We start from the raw sequence: 25177 nt of genomic DNA, 5'->3' as shown, positions 1-25177 counted from the left end.
AATGAATTCAAACGAAAAATATTGGGCAAATATTTAGACGTTAACCATAAGGCTTTCTGATTCTTCGTAATAGAGGTACAGGGAAATAGCGCAACAGCCTCTTCACTTATAAACGAACACTAACAATCGAGATAAAGCTAATGTCTTGAATAACTTTTTTCATAGCGTTTCCCTAATTTCAAGACGAGCATATCAACACCTGTATCTTGACTCTAGTAAGAGAAAATGCTGCCTCTTTGTATGTTAGACAAATGTTGAGTGAAGCCGACGGACTGCATGTATTGAAAATAAGTTTAAATTAAAAAAACCTGGTGAGCCTGTCTGAGTCGGTCTGAGCAGTATTTCACACTCCGTCCGTCCTTCCCAACCTTGCAACCTCGCTCAATGCGGGCGTACACCCTGGGGTTGAAGGGCAGAGCGCCCGCGAGGGTAAAGGGGGTTTCACACTGTCAAATTCTCGTCAAATTACGTTCGAGACTCGTTGAACAATCTTTATCGAATCTATATGACGTCATGTCAATCGTCATGACTGCGGACATTTGGTCTTGAATGCTCTTGAATCACTTCGTTTCCATCAAATACGTCTTGTCTTGAACGGTTCTAATTTCTATTGAATCTCGAATGGTATTGAAGCGTTTCGACCAATCAGTGAACGATACATAACTTTCCGAGCCTTGCCAACGCGACCTTGGAGATAACTATTGACATCATGGCCGTTTGGGAGAGGAACGCTGTGGAAGCCCTCATTAGTTTTTACGAGGAAAAAAGGTGTTTGTACGAAGTAAGCTCCCCAGATTACCACTTGAAGCAGAAGAGAAGTTCGGCGCTGCAAGACATAGCCACTAATTTGTTGCCTGTAAGTAAAATTATAATTATAATTGTTTTGGTTAACCTTGACCTATACCTACCTCGTGAAGATATTAACTAATGCAATATTTATATGAATATATATTACGTATATATTATATGTGATATCGGAATGCTTCGATAATTGTCGTGATAATATTTTGTACGTTTATTTCCTTAAAATTATAATTTCATTCACAAATATACATTTATGGAGCTAGGGCTTGTTTCGTTCAAATGGTGTTGGATATGTTTTTATTTAGATAAGTGGTGGTCCCCTAGTGGCCTTTATATTGAGTTTTTTGTAATACGAGGTTTCAATGAATCCACAAAGAATTATTTTGTGGTTACCGCCGATATGGTCTTTTAAAATATATGTGTACTCGATACTCCCAACAGTTTCGACCTGGTACCACATCGGAGGAAGTGAAAACGAAGATAAATGGCCTCCGCACACAATACATGGCTGAAAAAAACAAATTAATCAGGTCGAAGAAGAGTGGAGCAGGAGTGGAAGAGGTTGTAAGGCCAAAATTGTGGTGCTACAACAATTTAAGTTTCCTTGAAAGGCATACGGCACCCAGGAAGAGCGTATCAAACTTGGATCCCGTGGAGCTTAACAAGGTATGCCGATGACACTTGCAAATAAATTCGTCTTTATTACGTATAATTTGTTTTGCTGGAATGTGCATTGTTTGCTTCTGGCATGAAGTAATAACATGAAAAGTCAAATTCAAGGGGCATGTTTGGAACGAGTCTATTGTTTGAGATCGTCCATTGACTCCGTTATTTACCATTGTTGATCATCTACTTTGGTTTACTGTTTACGGAAATTTGTGATCTTACGTTGAGTGCCCACTTCAACGCAGTTACTTCTGCGATATTTATGTTTTAGCTACACTTGAATTCACGAAGGGACTTCTTTGCACTTCTGAACATTACATTAATTTTTTTGTCTGTAGGAAACGCCCATTGAAATACAATCAGGAGAGTTATCAGATGTCACGGCAGAAGAGCAGCATGAAATTGGTACCATCCCAGTCCCCTTACTCAGTGAAGAGTCCACCTCTGCCAGCGCTGACCACTGCAACATCTCCTCAAGAAGCGGGTCATCAAGAGGAGTACCGACCCCCAAGAGGAGAAGGACTGGGGAAGCAGACATAACTACCTTCCTCTCAAAGGCTTCGTCAGCCCTTGAGCAAGGGACACTGCGGAAAAACACAAAATTTGAAAAATTCGGCCTGTTTGTAGGGCAAGAAATTGCCGATATTAGTGACGAAAAAAAACAGAAAGCTGCAATGCAGAAAATTTTTGATATAGTAATGAGAGCTAAAGATGATGAGAATGAAAGTTAACTATTTTTGTATGTTTTTTATTTTATAATTTTAATTTACATTTTGTTACATTGAATTTTATTGTAAAATTGTTGTTAATTATATAATTTGCTTGGTGGAATCACTGTTGTTTGGTCATTTCTTCAACCCTCAATGGCCATTAGTTAAAAAATCTTGAGTATATTGCATGATTTAAGAATTTGTTTCTACTATCATACCAAATAATCGTATAACATCAGGTAGTACGTAAGCTATATTAGTTGTTCAATTATTATTATTATTCAATTTCTGACAAGGTTGCAAACTAACTTAATTTGAAGAAGTTCTGGAATAAACTTTGGTTTCTGAATCTTAACTTATAGCATTTTAGCCAATCCTCGTGGAGTACTGTAGACTTTTGTAAGACTCCCCAGTGGCTAAAAATCTCAGAGTCACCGCCAACCTATGTTTTGCCGAGATACATTCCCGTAAAATTGTGTCTCTTTTAGATATGAGAGGCGACACCAACTCCAGTAACTCTCTAAAATTGTTGTTATCCATCCGGAGGAAGTTGGTGAAAGATTCCGGATCCTCCGTTTCCAATTCCCGGTACAGCAAGCTCATGCTACCAGCGGCATACCTCCGGCTTAGCCATTCTCTTGACCAAAGCCTTCGACGATTTCTCCTCCGACCTTGCAGTACTGCTGCCACTACTCCTACGCAAAATGCCACTCTTGCTATATTTGCGTTGTCATTATCCATCGTCGGACGCAAAACCAGATTTAATAATTGTAATGATGTATCAAATGATGATATCAAAACGTTGTTATGAGTACGGGTTTCTACGCGCTTTATCAGAGAATAGAACGCTATACGTTTTTCCTTTGTCGATCATGTTGACTATCGGTATTCAAGTCAATTCAAGCTTTCTGGAACAGTCTGAAAGAACGTTCAACTCGATTCAATGTGTGTTGAACAATCACTCTTGAAAGACCGTCTCGAATGGTCTTGAATCTTCATTTAGCGTTCAAGACGACTTGTTCAACGTTCCTTGTTCATGACATCTCGAATAGTGTGAAAGAGGCTTAAGATGATTCAATGGTCTCAGGGAAGTGCAATTGGAGGGGGCGGGTCACAGGCCGAGGGAGATGGGGCCTCATCCATTTCCGGACCAAGGACACACGGATGTTGGAATTTGGAGATTTACTCCCCCTGAATGAACACGCCAAGCATTACGAGAGCCCGTCCTCCTCCCACGCATCTAGTATTCAAGATCCCGGTTTACGTTTGCCCATCTACTATTTAACAGCATGTATCCCAATCAACGAAGTCCAACCATTTGATGATTTGACTTTTTCACTTCCACTTTTCCTGCATTGGTGATATGTGCGACCATTTAAACGGGCATTTAGGGCATCGTCAGGTGTACGCAGCACATATTATGAATAAAGAAAAAATCCAAGGTTGGAGTGGCTCCACTCCTGCTCTCATTGACGAAATTCCCCTTCCCTGCTGCAGCACGCTATTATATTCATTGAAAAATGAAAATGAAATACTTTGATGCTCGTGTATGTTAGTAATAGTTTATATTTCCGATATTCTCGCATGCTTCTTAGCCTCTAAATGCGTTAATATCTATTAAATGCAGGTTTAATTTTTTTAAGCTCACAGTTCTCACTTATATATTTAATGTTTAACGGCATCTAGTTGATAATTATTTATGCATGAATTTCATATTCACTTATTTTACCTGAGTAATGACTCCTTCACATGGCTATATTTTTCCTAAGGGGCAAAAAATATGTCTCCCATCTTCAACACATATCGTGAAATAGCATTTACAAATTATACTGGCGAGTTTAATTTGCTCCAAAATTTATTTTAGCCTGTTGAACTCCCAGCGTGTTATCGTCCTCATAGATTGAAATATGGAAGAACTTTTTATTTATTACAGCTTTCGCAGCTCATGATGATAAAAAAGTGACTTGTGGGTGTATGGCACGTGGTTAATCGGATTTTTACCCGACGTTTCGTGACCCGTAGAAGATCGGTTTTTGCGCCATGCGAAACGTTGAAACGAAATTCGATTTACCACGCGGCATACGCCGGTATGTCTTTTTTATAAGGAAGAGCTCTTGGCTGAGAATAGTATGGAGAGGTATTGGCTTTGCTACTCATCGTTCATTTCCATCACCTTCTTCTGGCCCACTTCCTTTTCTCTACAGTCACCATTCAGACCAAACAAAAAAATGACATCACGAATAGGCCTATGTGCTTCTCTCTTTAGGGTATTACCATGGCCACCTCCAATTCTGTTCTAATGGTATCGTGTGCAATTGCTTTTCATTGCGATGCGAAGGTGGGCGTATTCACACCATCAAAAGAAGGAAAGACAGCGTCATTAAAGCATACGTTGAAATAAAAAAATAAGCAGTGAGTTTATTTGGATTTCTTTATCCTTCCTCCTTTATGATTATCCTTCTCGATGGCGCGGAAGCAAATTGCCTCTCTGCCAATGCGGTCGTCGCAGATGTGAGTCTTTCCTTGGAAGAATTTTCCCCCCTAGGGCATGCGTGTGTTCATAGATTCTGCTTTTATGATTAATTTGGGAACATGAAGTCATCATGACCGCTAATATTAAAAAGCGGCATTAGTAATGAGGAATAAACGCCTGAAAAGCTTTGCTTAGATTGCGCTTGTATTGAGGAAGAGTGAAATACCAAACTTGTTGTTGTAGAAACATGGTTTTGTAAGAAAGTTGCAAGAACTATGGAAAACAATATAGAAAAACAATGAGCAAGTATTAAAAGGAATTCATGCAGAAGGAGAAGTTTTGGAAATGAGAAAAACAAATCCTATCCTTACTGAGGCTCGGTAACTGCATCGGAAAGAAAAGTTCCAGGGAAAGGCTGAGAGAGCCAAAAGTATTGGCGATTGACATGGGCTGCACATTGAATTAGAAGGAAGGTGGGAAGTAGAGATTGTTGACTGTTGTAGCTAGAGAAGAAAGCATAAACTTTAGAAGAGAAAAGGATGTTAAAAACCCTACGGGCGGGTTTTTAAAGATGCTGGAAGCGACTAATGATAACAAATCAAATGTTAAGTGTAATTAATAGCTAATTTTCCTCGGCCTCGGTGGCGGCGGGGCAAAGTCCTCGCCGGCCAGTCGGGCTCGGCCAGCGAAGCGGCTGTAATTAGTCAAGCAGGTAAGAAAATATCTCGTCTTGTTTCCTGTGTTCCTATTTCTTTTTTAAGTTACCTTATGATAACCAACATCCGTCCACCCTCTTTTGGGAAATATCTCTATGGCGCGACAGTCAGAGGTTCACTATTTACTTGGGACAAATGCATGGGAAGCTCTATTATGCCTTTCCTGGGTCTCTCTTGGATTTTGGTTTAAATTTGGTACATGATAAACTTGTAGACTTTCTGCATTGAGAATCCAGCCAATTCCACAGTCAGACTTTGCAAATCAGAATAATTTATGAATTCATCAGAGCTCAATTTAAAAACCTTGACATTGTGCTAAACCTGTGTTTAGACGAACAAATGATTAGATTTAAAGGACAAATTGACGTGAAAGAGGGTATCAAGAACAAAGTAACTAAGTGGGGTATAACAGTATTTGCACTTTGCGGGGAAAGGGACTGTATATGACTTCATTTTATATCAAGGTAACAGTACAGAAATCCAGGAAAAATGCAAAGATTTTGGTCGTCAGTAGTCATGCAACTCGCAGAACGGATCGACCAAAAGAATTGCCGCCTTTACTTCGATGATTATTTTTTTAGTTATCATTTATGTCTGTATTTACTGAAGAAAGATATCTATACCATTAGCATCATAAGAATCGATAGATTTTCCTCCTCTAACAGAAGATTCAAAGGTGTAGGTGAATCAGAAACGAGGCTACGACGAAGAGGTAAAGAGTAATGATGGGTCAGTGGTTATCACGAAGTGGAATGGAAAAGAATAATTAAAAAATCAGCGTTTTCTTGCTCACTGCACACTGAAATTTGGTTTTATTACGGAAAAATAGTGAAAAAATGTATCTCTCTTCCTTTAGGGTGAGTTCACATTTTTCACTGAAAGAAGAGTCAAAATTTACTTATGACCAGATAGCTGGTGCTGTTTTTCCCAATGTCCCTAATGCAGGACGATCTGTATCTCTAGAAGCATCTATGCTGCAGAGATTAGACCCAACTCAAAATAAAAAAAACTAGCGGGTTCTAAAAATATAAGTTTAAACATTTTAGGATAAATATCCAAAATGCGGTAGCAAAAGGGTTAAAGTCACCCTCTCCTGTGATAAATCTCTTCTACCCATGTAGCTAGCTCTATTTACATCCCATTTTGTATGACCTCAAAACAAATGCGTACATTGAAGTCCCATCGATTTTCCACTCCACTACGTCCTTTTCAATTATTTCCATGCATAAACGCATGCGCGGTCTCTACGGTTTCACAGCTGATGCGTCATTTTAATTGCGATAGATCAATTAATACTTAACGCCATGAAATCCAAAAATGAGAGCTTACCTTTCAAAATTTTCCTCTTTTTAATTTTTCTTCTTTCATTTATACAGTATACTGAATATTTCTTTATCGGTCATTACTCTGGCAGAAATAATTTGACTCTTTTCACAGAAAATATGCAGTAAATATTTTCTGTCATGGACAAAATTTTACTATTTTTCAATTGAAATGACTTCATTAATGACAATATTTGACGAAAGAGAAGTGAAAATAATAATTTTATTAAAAATAGAGAGAGACAATCAACTGTAATAGGGGAAACTCAATGATACTCAAATACAAGATACATAAGCGAATAATATCCCGGCTTCTTATCAAATCACCAACCGTTCCCCATAATGTACATTTCCTCTTTGCTTCTACGGAAAACCATTGTTTGGCTATTTGAGACGTAATGAGTTCGCCTCGACCGTCCAATCCAGCATCCGAATTCGCTACGACATAATATTGGTGAAGAATTAATCAGCGGAAGAGTTCGGATTTGGCAATGGATGATGCTTCCTTCATTCCCGAATGCCAAATTCAAATCCAGACTCACTGCTTTTCAATTGCTCGCATCTCGTTCTTGTCAAGGCTCAGGACGCTGAGCCGCTAGGATCACCCGCTGGGAATATTACCGTGTATTAGTGGAGTAAATCGATAGTATTTATTGCTATTTTGGGGCGTAGGACGATTAAGTATAAGGATTAGGAATGAATTGAGAGTAGGATGTTAGAGTAGACATATAACATATCCTTATTTCTAAATATCTAGATCATAACGATCCTGACGTATTTCGATAAAGACATACCTTGGCATAACCTACTTCTCCTTTTTTCCTTCTCAATGCTAAAATTTCCTCATCTTACCTCAAATGTAAATGTAACATCTATTTTTTGTATCAAATAATGTACATATTTTTATAGAAATATCTGCAAGAGTATACAATACTATTTTCCTCTCATTTTCTGAAATACTTTCTGTATGTTAACTATTGCGTCTACTCTTCTTAACATTTCACTGACGGTCATCTCTATTACAATTATGCATATGTTTGGTACTGCAAGTTTTAAAATCCCTCAATTATTATTTTTCTTTGATCCCTTAATCATGGATTGGATTTCAGTGCTGCTATTTTCTATATTACACACAGTTTTGCAGATAAAAAAGAGTGGTCGCTCAAATGCAGTGGATGCAGAACACGAAACAATTTTTAATGACTTCTCTTTTAACTTAAAAACATATACAATAACTATATAGATATATTGAAACTCACGAATTACAATGTATCGAATTACAATTTACACTCATTACGACAACAATTGGATCCCCTGCAATTGATACAAACTAAATGATTTACAGATGTTCTAACAAGGAGGTGTTGCGAGAGTGATGATCGGGATCCAAATGTTATTTTATGAAATTATCTAGTGATGTAGTAAAAAAGGTATCGGCTTTCTTCCCAATTCGGGTTCGTAGCAAGTTAAGATTTCACGCGCCATCACTTCTTCAATGCATTCTCTGGATGAGGACTTGTGGCGCGTATTAGGGAATCATATTGTCTAACCCCAGGCTCACACGTAGTGCTGTGCGAGAGTCTCGTCTCGACGGTCGAGACGAGAATTTCATTTCTCGGCATTGTCGGGACGAGACTCGGCGCGGCGAGAGTCTCGCCTGGGTCGAGATTCTCGACTAGAGACGAGAGGTCTCGCCCCTTCGAGATTTCTCGACACCGGTCGAGACTCCCGGGCAAGGCGAAAATTTCCAATGAATACCTCAATCAGTCCATGATAGAGTTTACTAAGGCATCCCTTACGACTTTATGGATTTGTTCACATTATAATAGTACTTTATTTTATTAATTACCCTCTGCATCCAATTTTTGAAAGAGTGTGCACGATGCTAATAGAGATCCCGACGAGGGATTTGGAAAAAAATTACTTCCTTTACCTGAGCTCAATCTATATATATAAAAGAAAGTCGAAAATCGTGTTAGTTAGAACACTTATAACTCGAGAACGGCTGCACCGATTTTAGTGACATTAGGCTCTTTGGATTCGTCTCAGCCCCGGATAACATATAGGACATTAAAAAATAGGAAAAGTTCACAAAAAAAATCAACTTTATCTTAGAGATATGTTTTTAGGAGTTAATTGTTAAGACGGTCAAAAAATTAAGACTTTTTTTCGTTTTTACTAATGTATTGACTGATCTTTTTAACAATATTAAAAAAATTTAAATGTTCAAACATGTTAAAAATATTAAAGTAATATTAAAATAGTATTAAAATAATTGAATTAGAGATAAGCTCACCTCGAATTGAGCTGTCAACAAACACATAACTACCGTGTGTGTAAACAAATCTCCAAGCAATTGTCGATTATCAGTAATGTCCGTGTACTCTGCATGAATTCAAATGTTATAACTTTGTAATAAACGAAGACGAAGTCCCCAACTATCTATCTGAATATTTAAAGTCCTTGGACGCACCTGGCTTACCACGGCACGATTTACAGCTAAAGGTAGGCTCTGTGTTCATGATCTTTCGAAACCTAAACCAACCAAAACTATCCAACGGAACGTGTTTGGTTATTTAAAAAAACTGAAAATGAAAGTGATTCACGCCACTATACTCAAAGGAAAATTCAAAGATGAGGAAGTTCTCAATCCGAAGATTCCATGATCCCAACTTATATGCTCTTTTGAGCTTAACCGTGTTCAATTTCCAATTCGTGTTGCATTCGTGATAACGATTAACAAATCGCATGGTAAGTCTTTCAGTTTTTGTGATGTTTGTTCTCATGTGTCAGTGAAAACCCATGATTTTCTCATGATAAATAATATGTGGTATGTTTACGAGTCGGTAAACCATCCGCTGTATTTCTTCCTTCGCTTCAAGGGTGCACCTAGGAATTAAGGATAGGCGCAGCCAATACTGGCGGTTCTGTAGGGTATAGAAAACTCGCCAAGGTAAGCGAGAGGTGTGGGGGCACTCCCCAGACATTTTTTAGGATTAAAGGTTCAAAATGGTAGTTTTTGTGGCTGTGTGAACAGTTAAATATTTTGTGACTCATCCGTCCCCCTAATATTAATAACCAAATGTTTTATAAAAAGATTCTCTTAGCTTTTGGGGGGGGGGGGTATAACCCCCAAAAAACCCCCTCGCTGCGTCCCTGCTTCGCTTCGCTATTTTTATTTAGCTTCATTCGCTTTATCTTGCGCCTGATAACAAAACAAAAACTGTTGTTTATCAGAAGGCGCTCGACGCAAGACATTAAACCTGAATGTGTAGGGCACACCGTGGTGCGTTTACGCATGCAGCACGTTTACGCAGTGCATTTTTTCCAAACAGAGATACTATAACTGGCGCGCCTAAAGTCATTTGATACGAATGCTGCTTCATAGGGGCTTTCCTTACACCTTTTTGAGCATCAGTCTAGCGTCGGTCTAGCGTTGCGTTAACCTGCCCCGTGAACGAGCCAAGTTTACGCTACGGACTTAGACCTAAAAACATTTTTTTTACGGTTAATAACACAAATAGCCAACAACTGAATGCGTATAATTTTTATTTCATCAATATTTTCTCATTTAATTTATAAAAAATCAAATATGATTAAAACGATACAGCCGCTCTTTATTTATAAATGGTGCAACTAAACTATCAGTTCATTGAATGTTAGGCGGTACGAAGTTCGCCGGGTCAGCTAGTATTTAATATAAAATTTGAATCTTGGAGTGTAGGTCTTTAAATTGAAATGTAAATTTTGCCGACGTTTCCGTTTATTTACAAACCATTATCAGGGCTTAAAATAAAACTGACCGTATAATTTTGATACATAGTAATGTTAAAGTGTTACATCTATGTTTTTTATTACGGTAATATAATGAACAAGAATCATTCACTAGTAAATTAACAAAATAGAAGAGATCATAGTCTAATTCAATAGAATTTCATACATCTTTTTGCAATGTTTATGTATGGTAACTATGGTTCATGGTTACCTGTCAATGTTGGTGAATTAAATAATAAAATATGCTTCAGTTGTCAATGTCGATCTTATATGAAAACTGTTTTTAGTTTTGGAAATATATGTCTTAAAATAATCTTTTTGTTAAAATATTTTCTATGCCTAAAATAGAAATAGTTATAATTTTTTCGGGGAGTCGGGAGTGTCTGCGGGTGTCGATAAATCTCGAAGGGGCGACACTTCTCGACTCTCGTCAAGACTCTCGACCCAGGCGAGACTCTCGCCACCCAACTTGGGTGGCATGTGAGAGCTGTGCGAGACTCTCGACCACCCGAGAGTTTCGACGGTCGAGACGAGAATTTCATTTCTCGGCATTGTCGGGACGAGACTCTCGGCGCGGCGAGACTCCCGGCTCCCCGCAAAAATAAAACTATTTCTATTTTAGACATTGAAAATAATTAAAAAAAAAAGATTATTTCAAGGCATCCTATACATTTCCAAAACTAAAAATAGTAGATCGACATTGACAACTTAAGCATACTTTAGTATTTAATTAACCAAAATTGACAGGTAACCATGTACCTTAGTTACCATAAATAAATATTGCAAAAAGATATATAGAATTCTATAACATTAGACTAAGATCTCTTCTTTTTTGTTAATTTACAAGCGAATGTTTCTTTTTTATTATATTAATATAATAAGAAGCATTTATGTAACCCTTTAACATACTTATGCATCAAAATTATCTGCTCAATTCCATTTTAAGCCCTGATAATGGTTTGTAAATAAACGGAAGCATCGGAAAATTTTACATTTCAATTTTAAGACCTACACTCCAAGATTAAAATTATACACTAAATATTGAGGTCAGAAAAAGAAAATAATTTTTTTCCAAATCCCTCGTTGGGAGCTCTATTATCATCGTACATACTATTTCAAATATCGCATGCAGTGGGTAAATCACTAAATAAAATATTTTTATAATCTGAATAAATCCTTAAATATCGTAATCCATAAAAGTCGTAAGGGATACCTTAGTAAACTCTATCAACGACTGATTGCGGTATTCATCGGAAATTCTCGCCTTTCCCGGGAGTCTCGACGGGTTTCGAGAAATCTCGAAGGGGACATCTCGACTCTCGTCAAGACTCTCGACCCAGGCGAGACTCTCGCCGTGCCGAGAGTCTCGTCCCGACAATGCCGAGAAATGAAATTCTCGTCTCGACCGTCGAGACGAGACTCTTGCACAGCACTACCCAACCCATTTGGATAGGATTTCCAAGATCCGTGAGTACTTCTATGAATACCCAGGGCTTTTGCAATTGCAATTACCTCAAAACTGTAAAGAATAAATTGAATGTTTATTACTGTGTTGCGGTTGCTCTAGTAAATTCCTCGGATTTTTTCAACTCTCTCTAGAATCTTGAACAAGCCCTAGCTAGCCAAGAAATGTGTTTCTCAATAGATTTGCGTGCAAGGAAATTCATTTTTTTCAGTTGGAGGAGTTATTATTGGTGCAGAAATATGCTTTGCTTTTAATATTTCTTTGATAAATACTAGCCAAATATTTTCAATTTCACACTGCGGATGATTTAAATACACATTATGTGGGACAATGACTGCTGTTTTTTTAATAATGTTACTACAGAATGCCCTTCCATCCATAGTGTCTCCTTTATGACATGCCTTCTGGTGCCCTTGAAAGGCTTCCACGCCAGCAACCCTTCCTCCACAGCTGACCCCCCTCGTTAATCCCGCAATGAGGCAACGAGGCCCGAACGAGTGAGGACGGGTGCGAAAGATGGACTGAGTAGACTTGGAGAACGGCTGGAGAAGACTGCTGCCAGCCTCTAAAGAGTAAGAGATGGGAATGTGTATTCATAGGGTTGGTTGCTGAGGGTGAGGATGTTCAATTGTGTCAATGAGGCTATTTGAGGTCGATGGCGTAAAAGGAACGTGTTCAAAGGAATTTCACGTGTTCCCAAATCGTTGTGATAAGTCACCGCTAAGAGGGCCATTGAAAATCAATAAATATGCTAAAAATAGAAAAAAATATTTAGGTAATTGACTCCAATGCATGGAATTTGGTATGTAACAACGATGTCCTGCATGAAGTAATATACCTTGTTGAATAAAAACCTTTGGGCTATGTCGCCGCGTCAATTCTTGGGTAGCCCCTACGTTTCCCGACCGATGCTGGCCGCTTTCTCTAGGGATTCTGAAGAGTTGGGAATTTAAATTCTTGTATATCTTACATTCATTGTCAGGTGGTGGGGGGAAGGGAGCGGAAGGTTGGAGGAGTGGGTTGATGATTGTTTTTTCTTACTACGGGTTGCCAAGTACGGCTAATTTTAATGCCGGTGTCCCGGTTGAAATTGTTCTTCTCTTCTTTAGATATTTCCATGGCTTCTCTGACGAGTCTCTGTTTAAAACCTTTTTCTTTGGTAACGATTTTTGCTTCCTTAAGGTCGATTGCGTGGCCCAGTGCTGCGTGTTCAGCTACTGCGGACTTCGTTGACTGTCCCTATTGAATCTCTTTCTCGTTCTCCTCTAGGCGTGCTTAGACCGGCCTGCCTGTTTCGCCGATGTAATTCTTCCCACAGGTCTGGCTAGGAATTCGGTAGACTCCTTCGACTTGTAGTGGAGTTCCATCCTTGACGGTTTTTAAGAGATATTTCATCTGCACGTGAGGAGAGAAGATTGTCCTTACCTGGAATTTTCGTAGGATATTTCCTATTATAACAGCCGTCCCCTTTATGTATGGCAAGAAGGCTTTCTTCATCTGTATGACCGCGCCGTAGGCGCGAACTTTGCAGCTGTACCGGTGAGATATATCTCACCCTAACCAGCCAGCTGACAAAAGAAATAGGTACATGGCGTGTGTGTATCGTTGTCCGTGTAGTGATTTGTTCGCGAGAAAAGAGAAACCTAAAGTTATACTAAAGATAAATATACTATCATCTAGACTTAGTGGCTTAACGTTGACACGTTGAGAAAACATTGGTACACATACATTTTTTGGCAGCGTAGTTGCCCAGTACATAACATTAGAAATATAAAAAGCAGTTGTCATGCTAAAATACATAGAAGTTTGAGTGGAAAGAATGATTTTTTTTCCCTTTGCAGTGGAGTAGTTTTCCGTCTTTTTATGCAATTTATATATATATTTTTTTAGATTTTTTAATAGTACGATTTGTACTACATTTATTTTTTTTATTTTTTTGGTTGGTTGTAGTTTTTTTTATTGAACTTTATATATTTTTTTCCATGTTAAACTTTTTAAAAAAAAATATATATATATATATTTTTTTAGGATTATTTGTCCACTGCGTATATATATTTTTTTGGTCACATGAGTACTATAGTTTTATGACAGAGAGACAGTTGACGACAATTGGGTGTAGAACTAACAGATTTGAATACAGTTATGATGTACATTCTTAATAATGAAAATGCATAAGAATATATAATTGTCTAATGCTAGAAGACCTGCAGGAAGATAGGAAAGACTCATAGGCGAGTGATGTGATGAGGCAGTGTATACTTTGTTGGGATACTTGGGTCGTAGTCCCATATGTCTGTAAGTAGTGTGTTGTTAGTGCTCTTCAGCCTAGACTTAAAATTATTTACAAGTGAGGAAACGAAGTCGTTCATGGTCGGGATGTTATGGGCGGAGAGAACGTCAGAAATGCGGACAAGTTTGCTGATACGGAGCAGATGGTGGAGAGACTTATTCTGGAAAACTTCCAATTTCTGGCGAATGCTCTTATTCTTCGCATAGATCTCACACGCGTACAGTACAATTGGGCGTACTATGGCTTTGTACAATCGGGCTACTGATTGATGGGAAAGGGGCGTGGTAGGAGAGCAGAGGCAAGAGATTGCCTGCCGGACTCCGATGGCTTTGGAGGTAACGGATTTTAGGTGGGTGATAAAGGTAAGCTTGCCATCTAGAATGACACCGAGAAATTTGTGCGTGGTAGCTCTTGGAATCTTTAGTTTGTTGATATGTGGTGTTGTTTGCGGAAAGTGTTTTCGTCGGTGTGAGAAGTGTAGGTGTGTGCTTTTTGCTGCATTTATTGATATTTTCCAGGTTTTTGTCCATGTGTGAATAAGGTTTAGGTGTCTTTTGAGTTTATGGATGTTTGCGTCGCCTGTACGGGACGTCGCTGCGATGGCAGTGTCGTCAGCGTACATGTGTAGTGATGTGCGAGGTGTAGTGGGCATGTCGTTGACGTATAGTGTGAAGAGCAGCGGACTCAGCAATGAGCCCTGAGGAACGCCTGCTTCCATAGGCCGGAGGGAGGAATTGACCATTCCTTCGGCAACGCAGAATTTTCTATTGTGCAGATAGTTGGCTAGGAAATGAATGTCGGAGGGAGGGAATTGGAGAAGGTTTAATTTGTAGAGGAGTCCCTTGTGCCAAACCCTATCAAACGCACGCGCAACATCTAGAAATACCGCGTCCGTTGTGTGTCCGCGATTGAATGCGTGGCTTATTTTTTCAACCAATCTCAAAATTTGATGTGTAGCCGACATTCTTCGTCGGAATCCAAGTTGTTCTGGGCGAATGATTTGTTTATCTGTGACGAAAGTTTCCAGTCTTGCAAGGATGATGGATTCAAAGACTTTGGATAAGTTGGATAGCAGAGAAATGGGGCGGCTGTTACCAGGGATTTTTGGGTCTTTCCCGGGTTTCGGGATTAGGATTACCCTTGCTTGTTTCCATTTCTCAGGGAAATGGGAGAGGGCGTAAATATTATTGAAAAGATCGGAAAGGATGGCATTGAAGTGGTTGCTGCGGCTGGCAAAACGCAGCTGAAGGTTATTTATTCGGTCTAGGCCAGGAGCCTTTTTTGCAGGGAGGGTCGCAAGGATAGTTCGAACTGAGGAAGGGGAGGAAATGAGATTGTTATCTTGAATTACAGGGAGCCGATCGCAGAACCAATTTACTTAAGATTCAATGGGGGAACGCGAGGGATCTTTGGAGGTGACTGATTGTAGGTGATCGGCTTGAATTTCAACTTTGAGTGATGGAACAAAGATTAGGCCCTGGTCTGTGGCGATCGGCGCGTGGGGTTTTTTTTGTTTGTTTTTGAGGCCTTTGACCGTCTTCCAGATTGGGATGGAATCGTCGAATGGATTGCCACAGTTTGCTGTTTTTTCAGTCTCAAAAGTCAGTTTAGAGATATGTTTTTTCCAGTGCTGTCGGCTGTGTTCTGCAATAGCAGATTTAACAGAGTTAGCCAGTTTGTTATACACGGTTTTGTCAGTTTTGCATCGGGACAGTTGCCAGGTACGACGGGCGGCATTGCGGTGCTTGATGAGCGACACAAGGTACTCAGGGAATGTATGGGATTTTTGTATTCTGGCTGGAAAGGTCTTGGTGGCACGCTCTTTGGCAGAGGAAAGAGCGGAGGTGATAAATTCGGTGCGACTCTCTATTGCTTCGGGGGAAGGGTCGGTGATGGGTGTTTGATTGGCGAGAGATTCGTCCAGGATTGAGAGGAATTTATCCCAGTCGGTAACGGCAACAGAACGAGGCGGAGAATTTAGTTTAGAGAGAGAAAGGGAGAAAAGCAATGGCATGTGATCAGAAGTGAAAGAGTATACAATTGACGGATGGAAAAGAAAAGGAAGATTGAAAGAAGTGCCGAAATCTATTACGTCGCACGAGCGTGGGGCGTAATGAGATGGTTGTAAAGGAGCGAGAATTGTAAAGTCCTTTTTGCGGATGAAAGAATAAAGAGTTTTGCCGTTCGCGTTCGTTCTGTTGCTGTTCCAACTGGGATGTTTGCAATTCCAGTCGCCGAAGACTAGACCATTAGGGCTATTAGAGAACAGGCGCTCAAGTGACTCAGTGCTGATTCTTCTGCTAGGCATGTGGTATACTGAGTAGATGTTAACGGGACCGGCTTTCGTGTTAATTTTGACTCCAAGAGCTTCGAATACATCGGGGTTGGGGGAATTGAGGAGTGAGTGGGAAAGGTTTTTGCTGACTAGAACTGATACTCCGCCGCCCCTGGTGACGTGGTCCAATCTGTAGATATGGTAATGTGGTGAGAAAAAAGAATGATGCGGTTTTAAGTGAGTTTCTTGCAAAAGTATTATGTCGATGTTGTTGTCGACGGCATATTGAAAGAGTTCCTGTTTTTTATTCAGTATGCCGTTACAGTTCCATGAAATGACTTTAAGCTCGTTAGTTTGCGTGAGGTGCGTGTTCATTGTCCGGATTGGAGAAGCATCAGTTCCTTGAGAAGAAAGATTTTCTTCTTATTGTCAGTGGTGAAAGAGGAAAGGGAAGACATGATTCCAGTGAACCATGTGAGTAGATCACTGTTTTCATTGGCTGCTGGAGTAGACGGAGCGGAAGGTTGAGGCTGGGAAGCGAGAGAAGGATATTCGGTGTTGGAGTTGGCATTGACAGTGGCGGCGAACGAACGAGTAAGAGGCGGAGGAGGGATGGAAGTTTGGTTATTGGCAGTCTTGCGGTGCGCAAAGAAGGCAGCCTTGGCTTCCTTATACTTCTCGCAGCCGCGGAATGTGGCAGGATGCGGACCGTCGCATAAAGCGCATTTTGTCGGTAAGGAAGTTGGCTTGGTGCATTCACGCCAGAAGTGGTTGAGTCCGCATCTGTGGCAGCGGACTGGCATTGAGCAGTGGTTTTTGGAGTGACCAAATCCCTGACAGCGATGGCATTGCAGAGGCTGAGCCGGTTTTTTGTAATCACTGATGGTGACACTTAGGCCAGTGACGTATTTGACTTCCATGAAAAGGGTGACGTTGATTGTTGGCTCAGTGGTGACGTGGCAGACAATGGTCCTGTAGCGGGCCACGGCGTTGTGTCCGTTTTGCCGCTGAGCGGGGGAAGGGCGGGTGGAGGTAATGCGGGTAACGGATAGTACAGGAAAGCCTTGATTCTGGAGATCTTTTAAGATTCGTTCGTCCGCCACTGACGGGAAGACGCCACGCAAAGCAAATTCTCGGCATTTGTTCTCGGCAAGTTGGTAGGTGGAAAAAGGGATGTCGAGTTCAGTCAGAGCCGATTTAGTGTTGACGAAGTCATCGATGGACTAACACTTGATTATCGCCGAATATAAACCGGTCGCGTGTGAGATCGGTGGCGAGGAGCAGATTGAGTTGATTTTCTTGTGTATTTCCGGCCATCTCTCCGTATCAGCAACCTTGATCGGAGGTATTTTGGGAAGCCTAGGAGCAGTAGATGAAGCAGGTTGGGCAGTTGGCGGATTCGGCTCTGAAGGAGCGTTATCGGAAGAAGGTTCGGTTGAAAGAATTTCATACTGATTCGAAATCGGGACGGTTGCAGAATAGGAATGTTTTTTTGAATTTTTTCTTGAAATCAGTGGCGTAACAGTGTGTGATTTGTTGACATTTTTTGTCCGAATGTAGACTGGGGGAACTTTTGGCGCAGAATCGTCCAGGCTGTTACAATTAGCAGAATGCTGGCTGGCAGGGGGAGATTTGCCCAATGGGACCAACGATACGGAGAGGTTGTCGTCGGCGTCTGATGAAGAGCCGTCTTTAATGGAGTATCTTTTGATGCTCCGAAGGGCTCTGGTGAGCACTCCCGCAGCTCTCTCCGATCTCGTCGCAAGTTTGTCAGAAATGGAGCGCAGTTCGGCTAGTATTCGCTCTGTTTCGGGATCTTCCGGCGCCTCGGGTTCCGAGAGGGAGCCCTTGGTGGCGGAGTTGGCCGCCATAGCGGCCTTCTTGACGTGGGAGGGCAGGGGAGGGGCCTATTACCCTGACGTGGGGACCCGGCCGTTTCCCCCGGGCGGTGCTATGAGCGATACTAGCGGCTCAGAATGCCCGGGGTAGCGGCCGAGAACGACCGGGGATGGTCACCAGTGCAGCAGGGGGCGACACCCAGAAGTGATAACCGCAGTGGCCGAGTTTAAAAATTAGGGACAAACTCGGCCAACCGCGGCCCACCGGTTGGTCCCTGAAGGTGACGGAAGGGGAATGGAGAAGTCTCCGCTGATTTTTCCCGAAGTCCGGAAATTGGCCCTCTTTAGGTCCCGGATTCGGAGTAGTAGTCGCGTTCTTCCCGGAGGTTGACGCGGGTCCGCAAGAGAAGCGTCCTCGCTTGTCGGTGATTGGCCGGACAACGCTAAAAGCGTCCTCGTCGGCCCAGGCGGCGGTTACCGCGCCTCAAGCGGTGACGCGTGTCCCTCGATGCCGATGAGGATCCCTCGTTGGCGGCGCACCGCGTCTAAGTGACCAAGCCGTGACCAAGCAGAGGAGAATAATCAAGTAAGCACTGGAGCTACCCCAACAAGCATTGAATAATCATTCAGAGAGAGAATCGAAGGCTTTCTTCTGGTCGCTGAGGTCATTTGTAGAGAATTTTGCGGCTTCTGCGATGTTGCCTTGCTCTTTGTTGTTCCTACTAATGAGCTCATTAAATTTTTGAGACATAATTCTGTCATCGAATCCATTTCCCCGTAGAATGGCCTCTAACTTCCGCCTATCTTCGGCAAAGTTGTTCTGGTCACTTATCATGTAGGAGCGGTGAATCAAAGTGTTGACCACTCCATTTATTTGTGCTGGGTGATGGTGAGATGAACGTGCAGGTACTGATTTGCTGCTGTTGGTTTTCGATACATTGTATGCCCCAACGTTCCATCCGTCTTCTTTTTCACGAGAACGCCCAAGAATGGAAGTTTGCCATCTTCCTCCAAATCCATTGTTAACTTTATGTTGTCGTTGACCCCGTTGAAATAAGTATATAATTCTTGAAGATTTCCCCTGCCGTGCGTCCTAATTATGAAATTGTCGTCGATATATCTGATCCAAATCTTATGCTTGTAGGAGGCGTTCTGAATTGCTGTTTCTTCTATGTGTTCCATAAATATGTTAGCAATTGCTGGGGAAAGAGGGGAACTCATCACTGCTCCAGACGTCTGTTGATAAAGATTATTCCTCCACCGGAAGAAAGTGCTCTTAAGGCAAATATCTGCCAGCTTGGCAGTGTTTTCTCCGAATCTGTCTTTTATGGCATTTAGCGCCTCGTTATAAGGAATATTTTTGAATAGCGATATTGTGTCAAAGCTGACTAGAATGCTTTCTTTTTTGACCTTGATGCCACTAATAATCCGAAGAAAATGTTGATAGTTTTTCACATATGATTTCGCCTCTTCTACTACGGTATGTAAAATCGGTCCCAGGTATTTCGCTAATTAATATGCTGGTGAGTCACACTGGCAATGGGCCTAAGGGGCACTCCTTCCTTATGAATTTTCGGCAGGCCTTAGAAACAAGGAGTTTTCGAAGAAAGAAGACTACAATAAGAAGATGGAAGGACCACTGGCGAAAGGAGCTCGTCAAAAGATCGACAGAGAGGCAACGTCCCGTTACAAGAGGATAGTGACAAAAATAATAAAGATTTGTATAGCACATCCCACCAAAAGAAGAAGAATTAATCCACAGGATCCGAAAGTTAGTGTTTGGTGGGGCCACGCCCTCAACACTTTTCTTCGCCATGGTCAACACCTTCTTCAGCTTCTATCCATTAAATCAGAATAAAATGGATGTCACCCGAGTATTGGGAGTTTTTCTTGAATTGGTCAACTCTGTCGTCCGAGAAATGCTGATTCCTCAAGTTGAGACTCTTTTGCCACGCGACAATATGTTATTCCTTGAAAAAGTCATCTCGAATATGCTTCACATGTCCTGTTATTTAATGCCGATGTCATGCTAACATCCTTAGGAAAAGTAAAATGAAACATGTGAAAAATTTAGCGCCGTTCGGAGGAATTCACGAGGAAAACCGTCGCAGTGTAATTAACATTCAGTTCATCCTTTACAGTATTGAGGCTGTCCATCGAGCAATTGATGATTCCTTGGTATCTACAGAAGTATGCACGGATCTTCCAAATGCGAATCTAATGCGAAGGGCAGCATGTTAGCCTGTAATGTGAAAATGTAATCTTAAAATCTGTTTTAAGTAGTGTAGTGCGTGCGTGCAACAAGGATTGTATGATTCGTGAAATGATCATATATTTAAAAAATTTGAAACTTACTATCGTGCGCGAAAACTTATTAACGCATTTACCTCTAGGGAAAATTACATTGGTAATAATGTTACTAAATCTCTTCAGGTCGTAACTTTGCGAGGGACTTTAAATATTTCATTGTTAACATCACCTTATTGCAAAAATGCTTTCACTAAATTTCTGTAAAATTCACGTAACATCGCTTAAATACTTTAACCAGTATAACGATACGAGAATACCTCAGATTGTATTCATAACGATACGAGAAGTTTGAAAAGTTAAGACTAGAATTTAATTGGGTCATCAGTCATTTTCCGTATGCTTTTAAATCTCCTCTGTGAGCCGTAAAGGTTGACTTTCGGAAATGAGTGTTGGCTTTTCGAAGAGCACTTGGTTGCTTAACAATATATTTTGCCCAAATTCGTTGTGCGTGTAGAGAAAATATAAAATGAAATTATATTCTCATAGCCTTTTTATCCGCGAATTTACTTTCAATCTTTCAGGCAGATTATTTAAGCCACACAATTCAAATTTTCTTCAATATTTTCCGCCAGCGATCCCACTTGGTTGGATCTTCAGTGTAATAATCGTAAGAGAAATATGGGGAGAAAGCTTGCGCTGCCATGGCGATGCCATTCCACCCTCCTCCTTGCTCGAGTGTTTCCCATCCTTTACGCTATTATCCTCTTTCTCATTTCTTCTTCTCTCACTCTTTATCTCTCCCCACTTTGGAGGTTCCCAACGGAATCAAACCCTTTCACCGGCTCAAATCATCTCTCGCTCGTAAAAAAAACTTTCAATTTCATCCAGAAAATCCGTTGTTTTTTTCTCCTATCAACACTAAATGGTCGAAAATGCTTTTTCAACATCTAAGCTGAAAACAATCAACTGGTTAAATTTAAAAAATTATTTGCCTAATGAACTGATAAAAACTGGAAGTATTGTTTATCAAAATTTTGAAGAAGAAAAATAATTTTTTTAAGTTTCCACGAAAACAATATTTCTGTCATGAGGTTGACAAATGCCAAATTCTCTCACCAATCTCTTCATTAAAAATAATTCGTGCGTGTTCTGCATTATTCTGTTGAATTTTGGCCTCACCTCATGTGAGTAAATATGGTGACTGCATTAGTAGATAGTAAATTAGTAGTGCATAGGGGAAGGTTGCCTAAATCGCACCAGTCATGAAAAAATTGTCTTAGTTGAATTTAACTTTGCTTAAACGAAGTATAAGTGGAGCAATACAAGTTTTTAATGCTGCTACGTATGAGGATGCATGTTTTCTTCTCTAACAATTTTTGGGAAAAATCAATTCCAAGTTAAACATGTATAAAAGTTTAGTTTTATTCTTTCAAAATTTTAATTCAATATATGGAAATTCAAACCTTGGCAAACGGTGCGATTTAGGCAACAGATTTCCAAATAATGAAATATTTTCTGGTGAATGAACAATCTGGAATAATTGAAACAAAATTCAAAAGTCTTTTGGAGAAGTGTCTTCTTTGCTTTGGATCAGTCTTTTCACCACAGCTTTTTTAAGAATTCTCAAATAAAATCAATGGGCGTATATTCAGCATTCAACAGTGGTTTTTACACCTCTTTGTGCGCTGAACATCGCCCCAACCTTTCGTTTTTCCTTTTCTGCTAAAAATTTTGGACTGTTTGAAAGCCTAATTCATCCACATTAAAGATGCGAAAAGCACTGAGCTAATTCTCATTAACAATCGCTTCAAGGACGTCAGAAAAATGGTAGACCCTGTCTTTGTAGAATCCTGTGACTCTATGAAAGAATATATTCTCGGGCTGCCGAAGACTTAGTTTGGGTTGCTTATACAAAATCCATAATACCACTTATTTCCGGCCATTGTCTTCGCTTTGTTGAAAGGGCTGCTCAATGAGTGTTAACTTCGAGATTTGAAAGGCTACCTTCTTCATTTCTATTGGCGTTTGCCCAAACAATGAAGCTTCAAAGTGCAAAATAATTTGATCTAATTCGTGCTCTGCCTTTATCGGTAAAACCGTCTCTCATCCATTTACAGAAACATTACAACCATGATTCAAGCTTCTACCAACATCTTCTCTGCAATTTCGCAGGGGTGTCTTTTTAGGATTTTTTTATTTCCTAAAACAAACATGCAATGCAATTTTTCCTTTTCTGTATTTATACAATGTAGATTTCGTGTCCTCAAGGGTTCCATTTTCCATAAGTCCTTTTCACCTTTCCCCTTAATTTCCTTCCCTCCTTTTCTCTTGACTACAGATAAAGGAACGAAAAGTCATAACTTAACCTTGTGACCTGAATTACTCGCAGTTGCCCGAATCGTACCCGTAGAGAGGCGTGGTGCGATTTGGGAGCGACCGCCATTTGATAGGAAAGAATTTCCACTGCCTAAACACGTATTTATACCATGCTGGTAATGGCGCAATAGACTTTAGACTCTACTCACTTGTTCACCAAAACCGTTTCCCCTCCCACTCCCCCACACCTAATTCCGTATGCCCCCACCTCCTACATTGGCCTGGGTATATATACCGAGAGAGTACTGGATTTTTCACCTTGAAAATGACACTTACGTGTTGAAACCATGGTCGGTTGCTGAGTTGTGACATTAAAAGTGTGGAAATTACCGTTGTGTTCTTCTTTTTATCATGGAGACTTTAGATATGTAGCTAAATGTATGGGAATGCAACTTTCCTGTTTTTAACATTCTTGTAAAAAGATTAATAAAAAGCAGAAGAGATACTTCTTTTCTGAATGTATCCACGTGCCAGACGTGTCTCTGAGCAGTAGGCCACAACTAAAGTGAGGTATGCTCGGGAAAGCAGGAAATTCAAAATCCAGCCAATTGTTAGCTAGGATAGACTAGAGATTTTGGAAACGGTGCGATTTAGGCAATTCTCCCTTCCTTGTAATTACTTATATTACACGTCCACTTTATATCCGTATACAATATAGATAATGCAATCAATTCTCCATTCTGTATAAACTGACTACCTATAATGTGCTAGGTAGTAGTATAGTTTCGCAAAAAACATCATTTGATCGCGCTACTCTCATTTGCTTTTTTACTTCTGTTACGGATTCCACTTGGAATATATCCGAAAGAAACGGAATTTATAATTGCATGGCATATTGGGAGTCCCTATATTAAATTAGTTACGAAGTGAATCCTTAATCAAAATGATTTTCTGTTGAAGTGAGAAATATTTTTCTTTGAGGACATGTCAAACAACAAGATGAAATGTCGGTTGACTTGAAACCTTGTGCAGGGCTTGGAAACGTCATATCTTTTAAAATTTTATCCGAGGGGATTTGATTTAATTATTTTGACTTGTTTGTGTACTTAATCTGGCTCACATGAGACCACTATCAGGCCCTCTCCTCCTCTGGTCCAGGCCTCTCATTTGCAAGGTTATCACTACGGAAATAAGAGAAATACAGGCATCAGTAAAAAATTTATTTCCTGGTAGATAAATTTTAATTATCATGTAATTAGATAAGATCTTATTGTTAACCAATTTTTGAAGTCGACTTCAATTTTTATTCAAAAGGAATTCATTATATTTTGTTTCTGGAATAGGGGGAGAGTGGAATTGGTAGATTTATTTAATTGAAATTAGTGCGATTTTACACAGTGAAAAACGATAACTGAACTACGCAGGACATAAATAATGCGTCTCTCATTTATTCTGGTTTAAATTACTAAGGCAATGAACGATCATTTCGGGTTTATCCTTACTATTCAATTCATTATTGACATATACTTATACCATCACGTAACCGTAATACTATAACTGCTTCATCGGCCATGTGTATGTAACAGCCTGTAACTAACCGCTTTTCACTCCTACTGGCCTATAATTTCTTTCCGGCCTCGTTACTGAATAAGAAATCTAAAACTTCCCAAAAACTACAATAACTGATAAATTGCCCCATCTAAATGCATTTACATTGTAACGAAAACTCATATTTGTTATTTGAAATTAATTATCTTTCAATGTTGGAAAAAGATATATGATATGGAATTTCAGAACTCTGCCTTCAAAACTCATTTGATTCATGTTTATTTGTAGCACACATTATTGTCAGTCCCGGATATACTTGTAGGTGTACGATGATACGTAAACTATATTTTTTATGCCATGTTGCCAGTGGAAAAATGCTGACAATGAAGTTTCCATGTTTACAAATTTCTGTTATTAACGAATTATGTGATAAATCATATTTTTTTTAGTGAATCGGAATGAAATTGATTTTAGTGCCTCTGTATTGGTTCAATTGCAACAATTTTTCTCAAATTGGGACGGGCCTTTGATGATTTTTAGCAGTGCTAGCGTTCGGCTCATAAATCGTATGAGGTCACATTGAAACTGAATGCATAGACATTATATAAGTCGTGCATGGCTTAACTTGAATTGACTAATAACTTAACGATCTTGAAATGATTATAAAATAAGCCAAAAAGAAATGTGCATACCTCGTCTATTGATGCAAATCATCCAAAAGCATTATGAC

The 25177-nt window shown here is 40.0% G+C and overlaps 1 protein-coding gene across 1 annotated transcript; it reads left to right on the top strand.

The window, feature by feature from the left end:
* The first annotated feature begins 439 nt into the window (after window positions 1–439).
* Window positions 440–2218, top strand: LOC124156949. The gene is made up of 3 exons (XM_046531401.1): window positions 440–856; window positions 1246–1470; window positions 1809–2218. Exons 1-3 carry the CDS (start codon window positions 710–712, stop codon window positions 2199–2201), a joined length of 765 nt encoding a protein of 254 aa, XP_046387357.1. The 5' UTR covers window positions 440–709; the 3' UTR covers window positions 2202–2218.
* Window positions 2219–25177: the final 22959 nt, after the last annotated feature.

The sequence above is a fragment of the Ischnura elegans genome, chromosome 4 (assembly GCF_921293095.1).
Source record: "Ischnura elegans chromosome 4, ioIscEleg1.1, whole genome shotgun sequence".
NCBI classification, from domain to species: domain Eukaryota; kingdom Metazoa; phylum Arthropoda; class Insecta; order Odonata; family Coenagrionidae; genus Ischnura; species Ischnura elegans.
This window is presented reverse-complemented; position numbering and strand designations above follow the sequence as displayed.

Bases quoted from the DNA above. Each gene is read 5' to 3' on its own strand.
- LOC124156949 (XM_046531401.1), top strand. From the start codon at position 710: ATGGCCGTTTGGGAGAGGAACGCTGTGGAAGCCCTCATTAGTTTTTAC. The intron at 857-1,245 runs GTAAGTAAAATT...TACTCCCAACAG, and splicing joins TAGCCACTAATTTGTTGCCT to TTTCGACCTGGTACCACATC. The intron at 1,471-1,808 runs GTATGCCGATGA...TTTTGTCTGTAG, and splicing joins ATCCCGTGGAGCTTAACAAG to GAAACGCCCATTGAAATACA.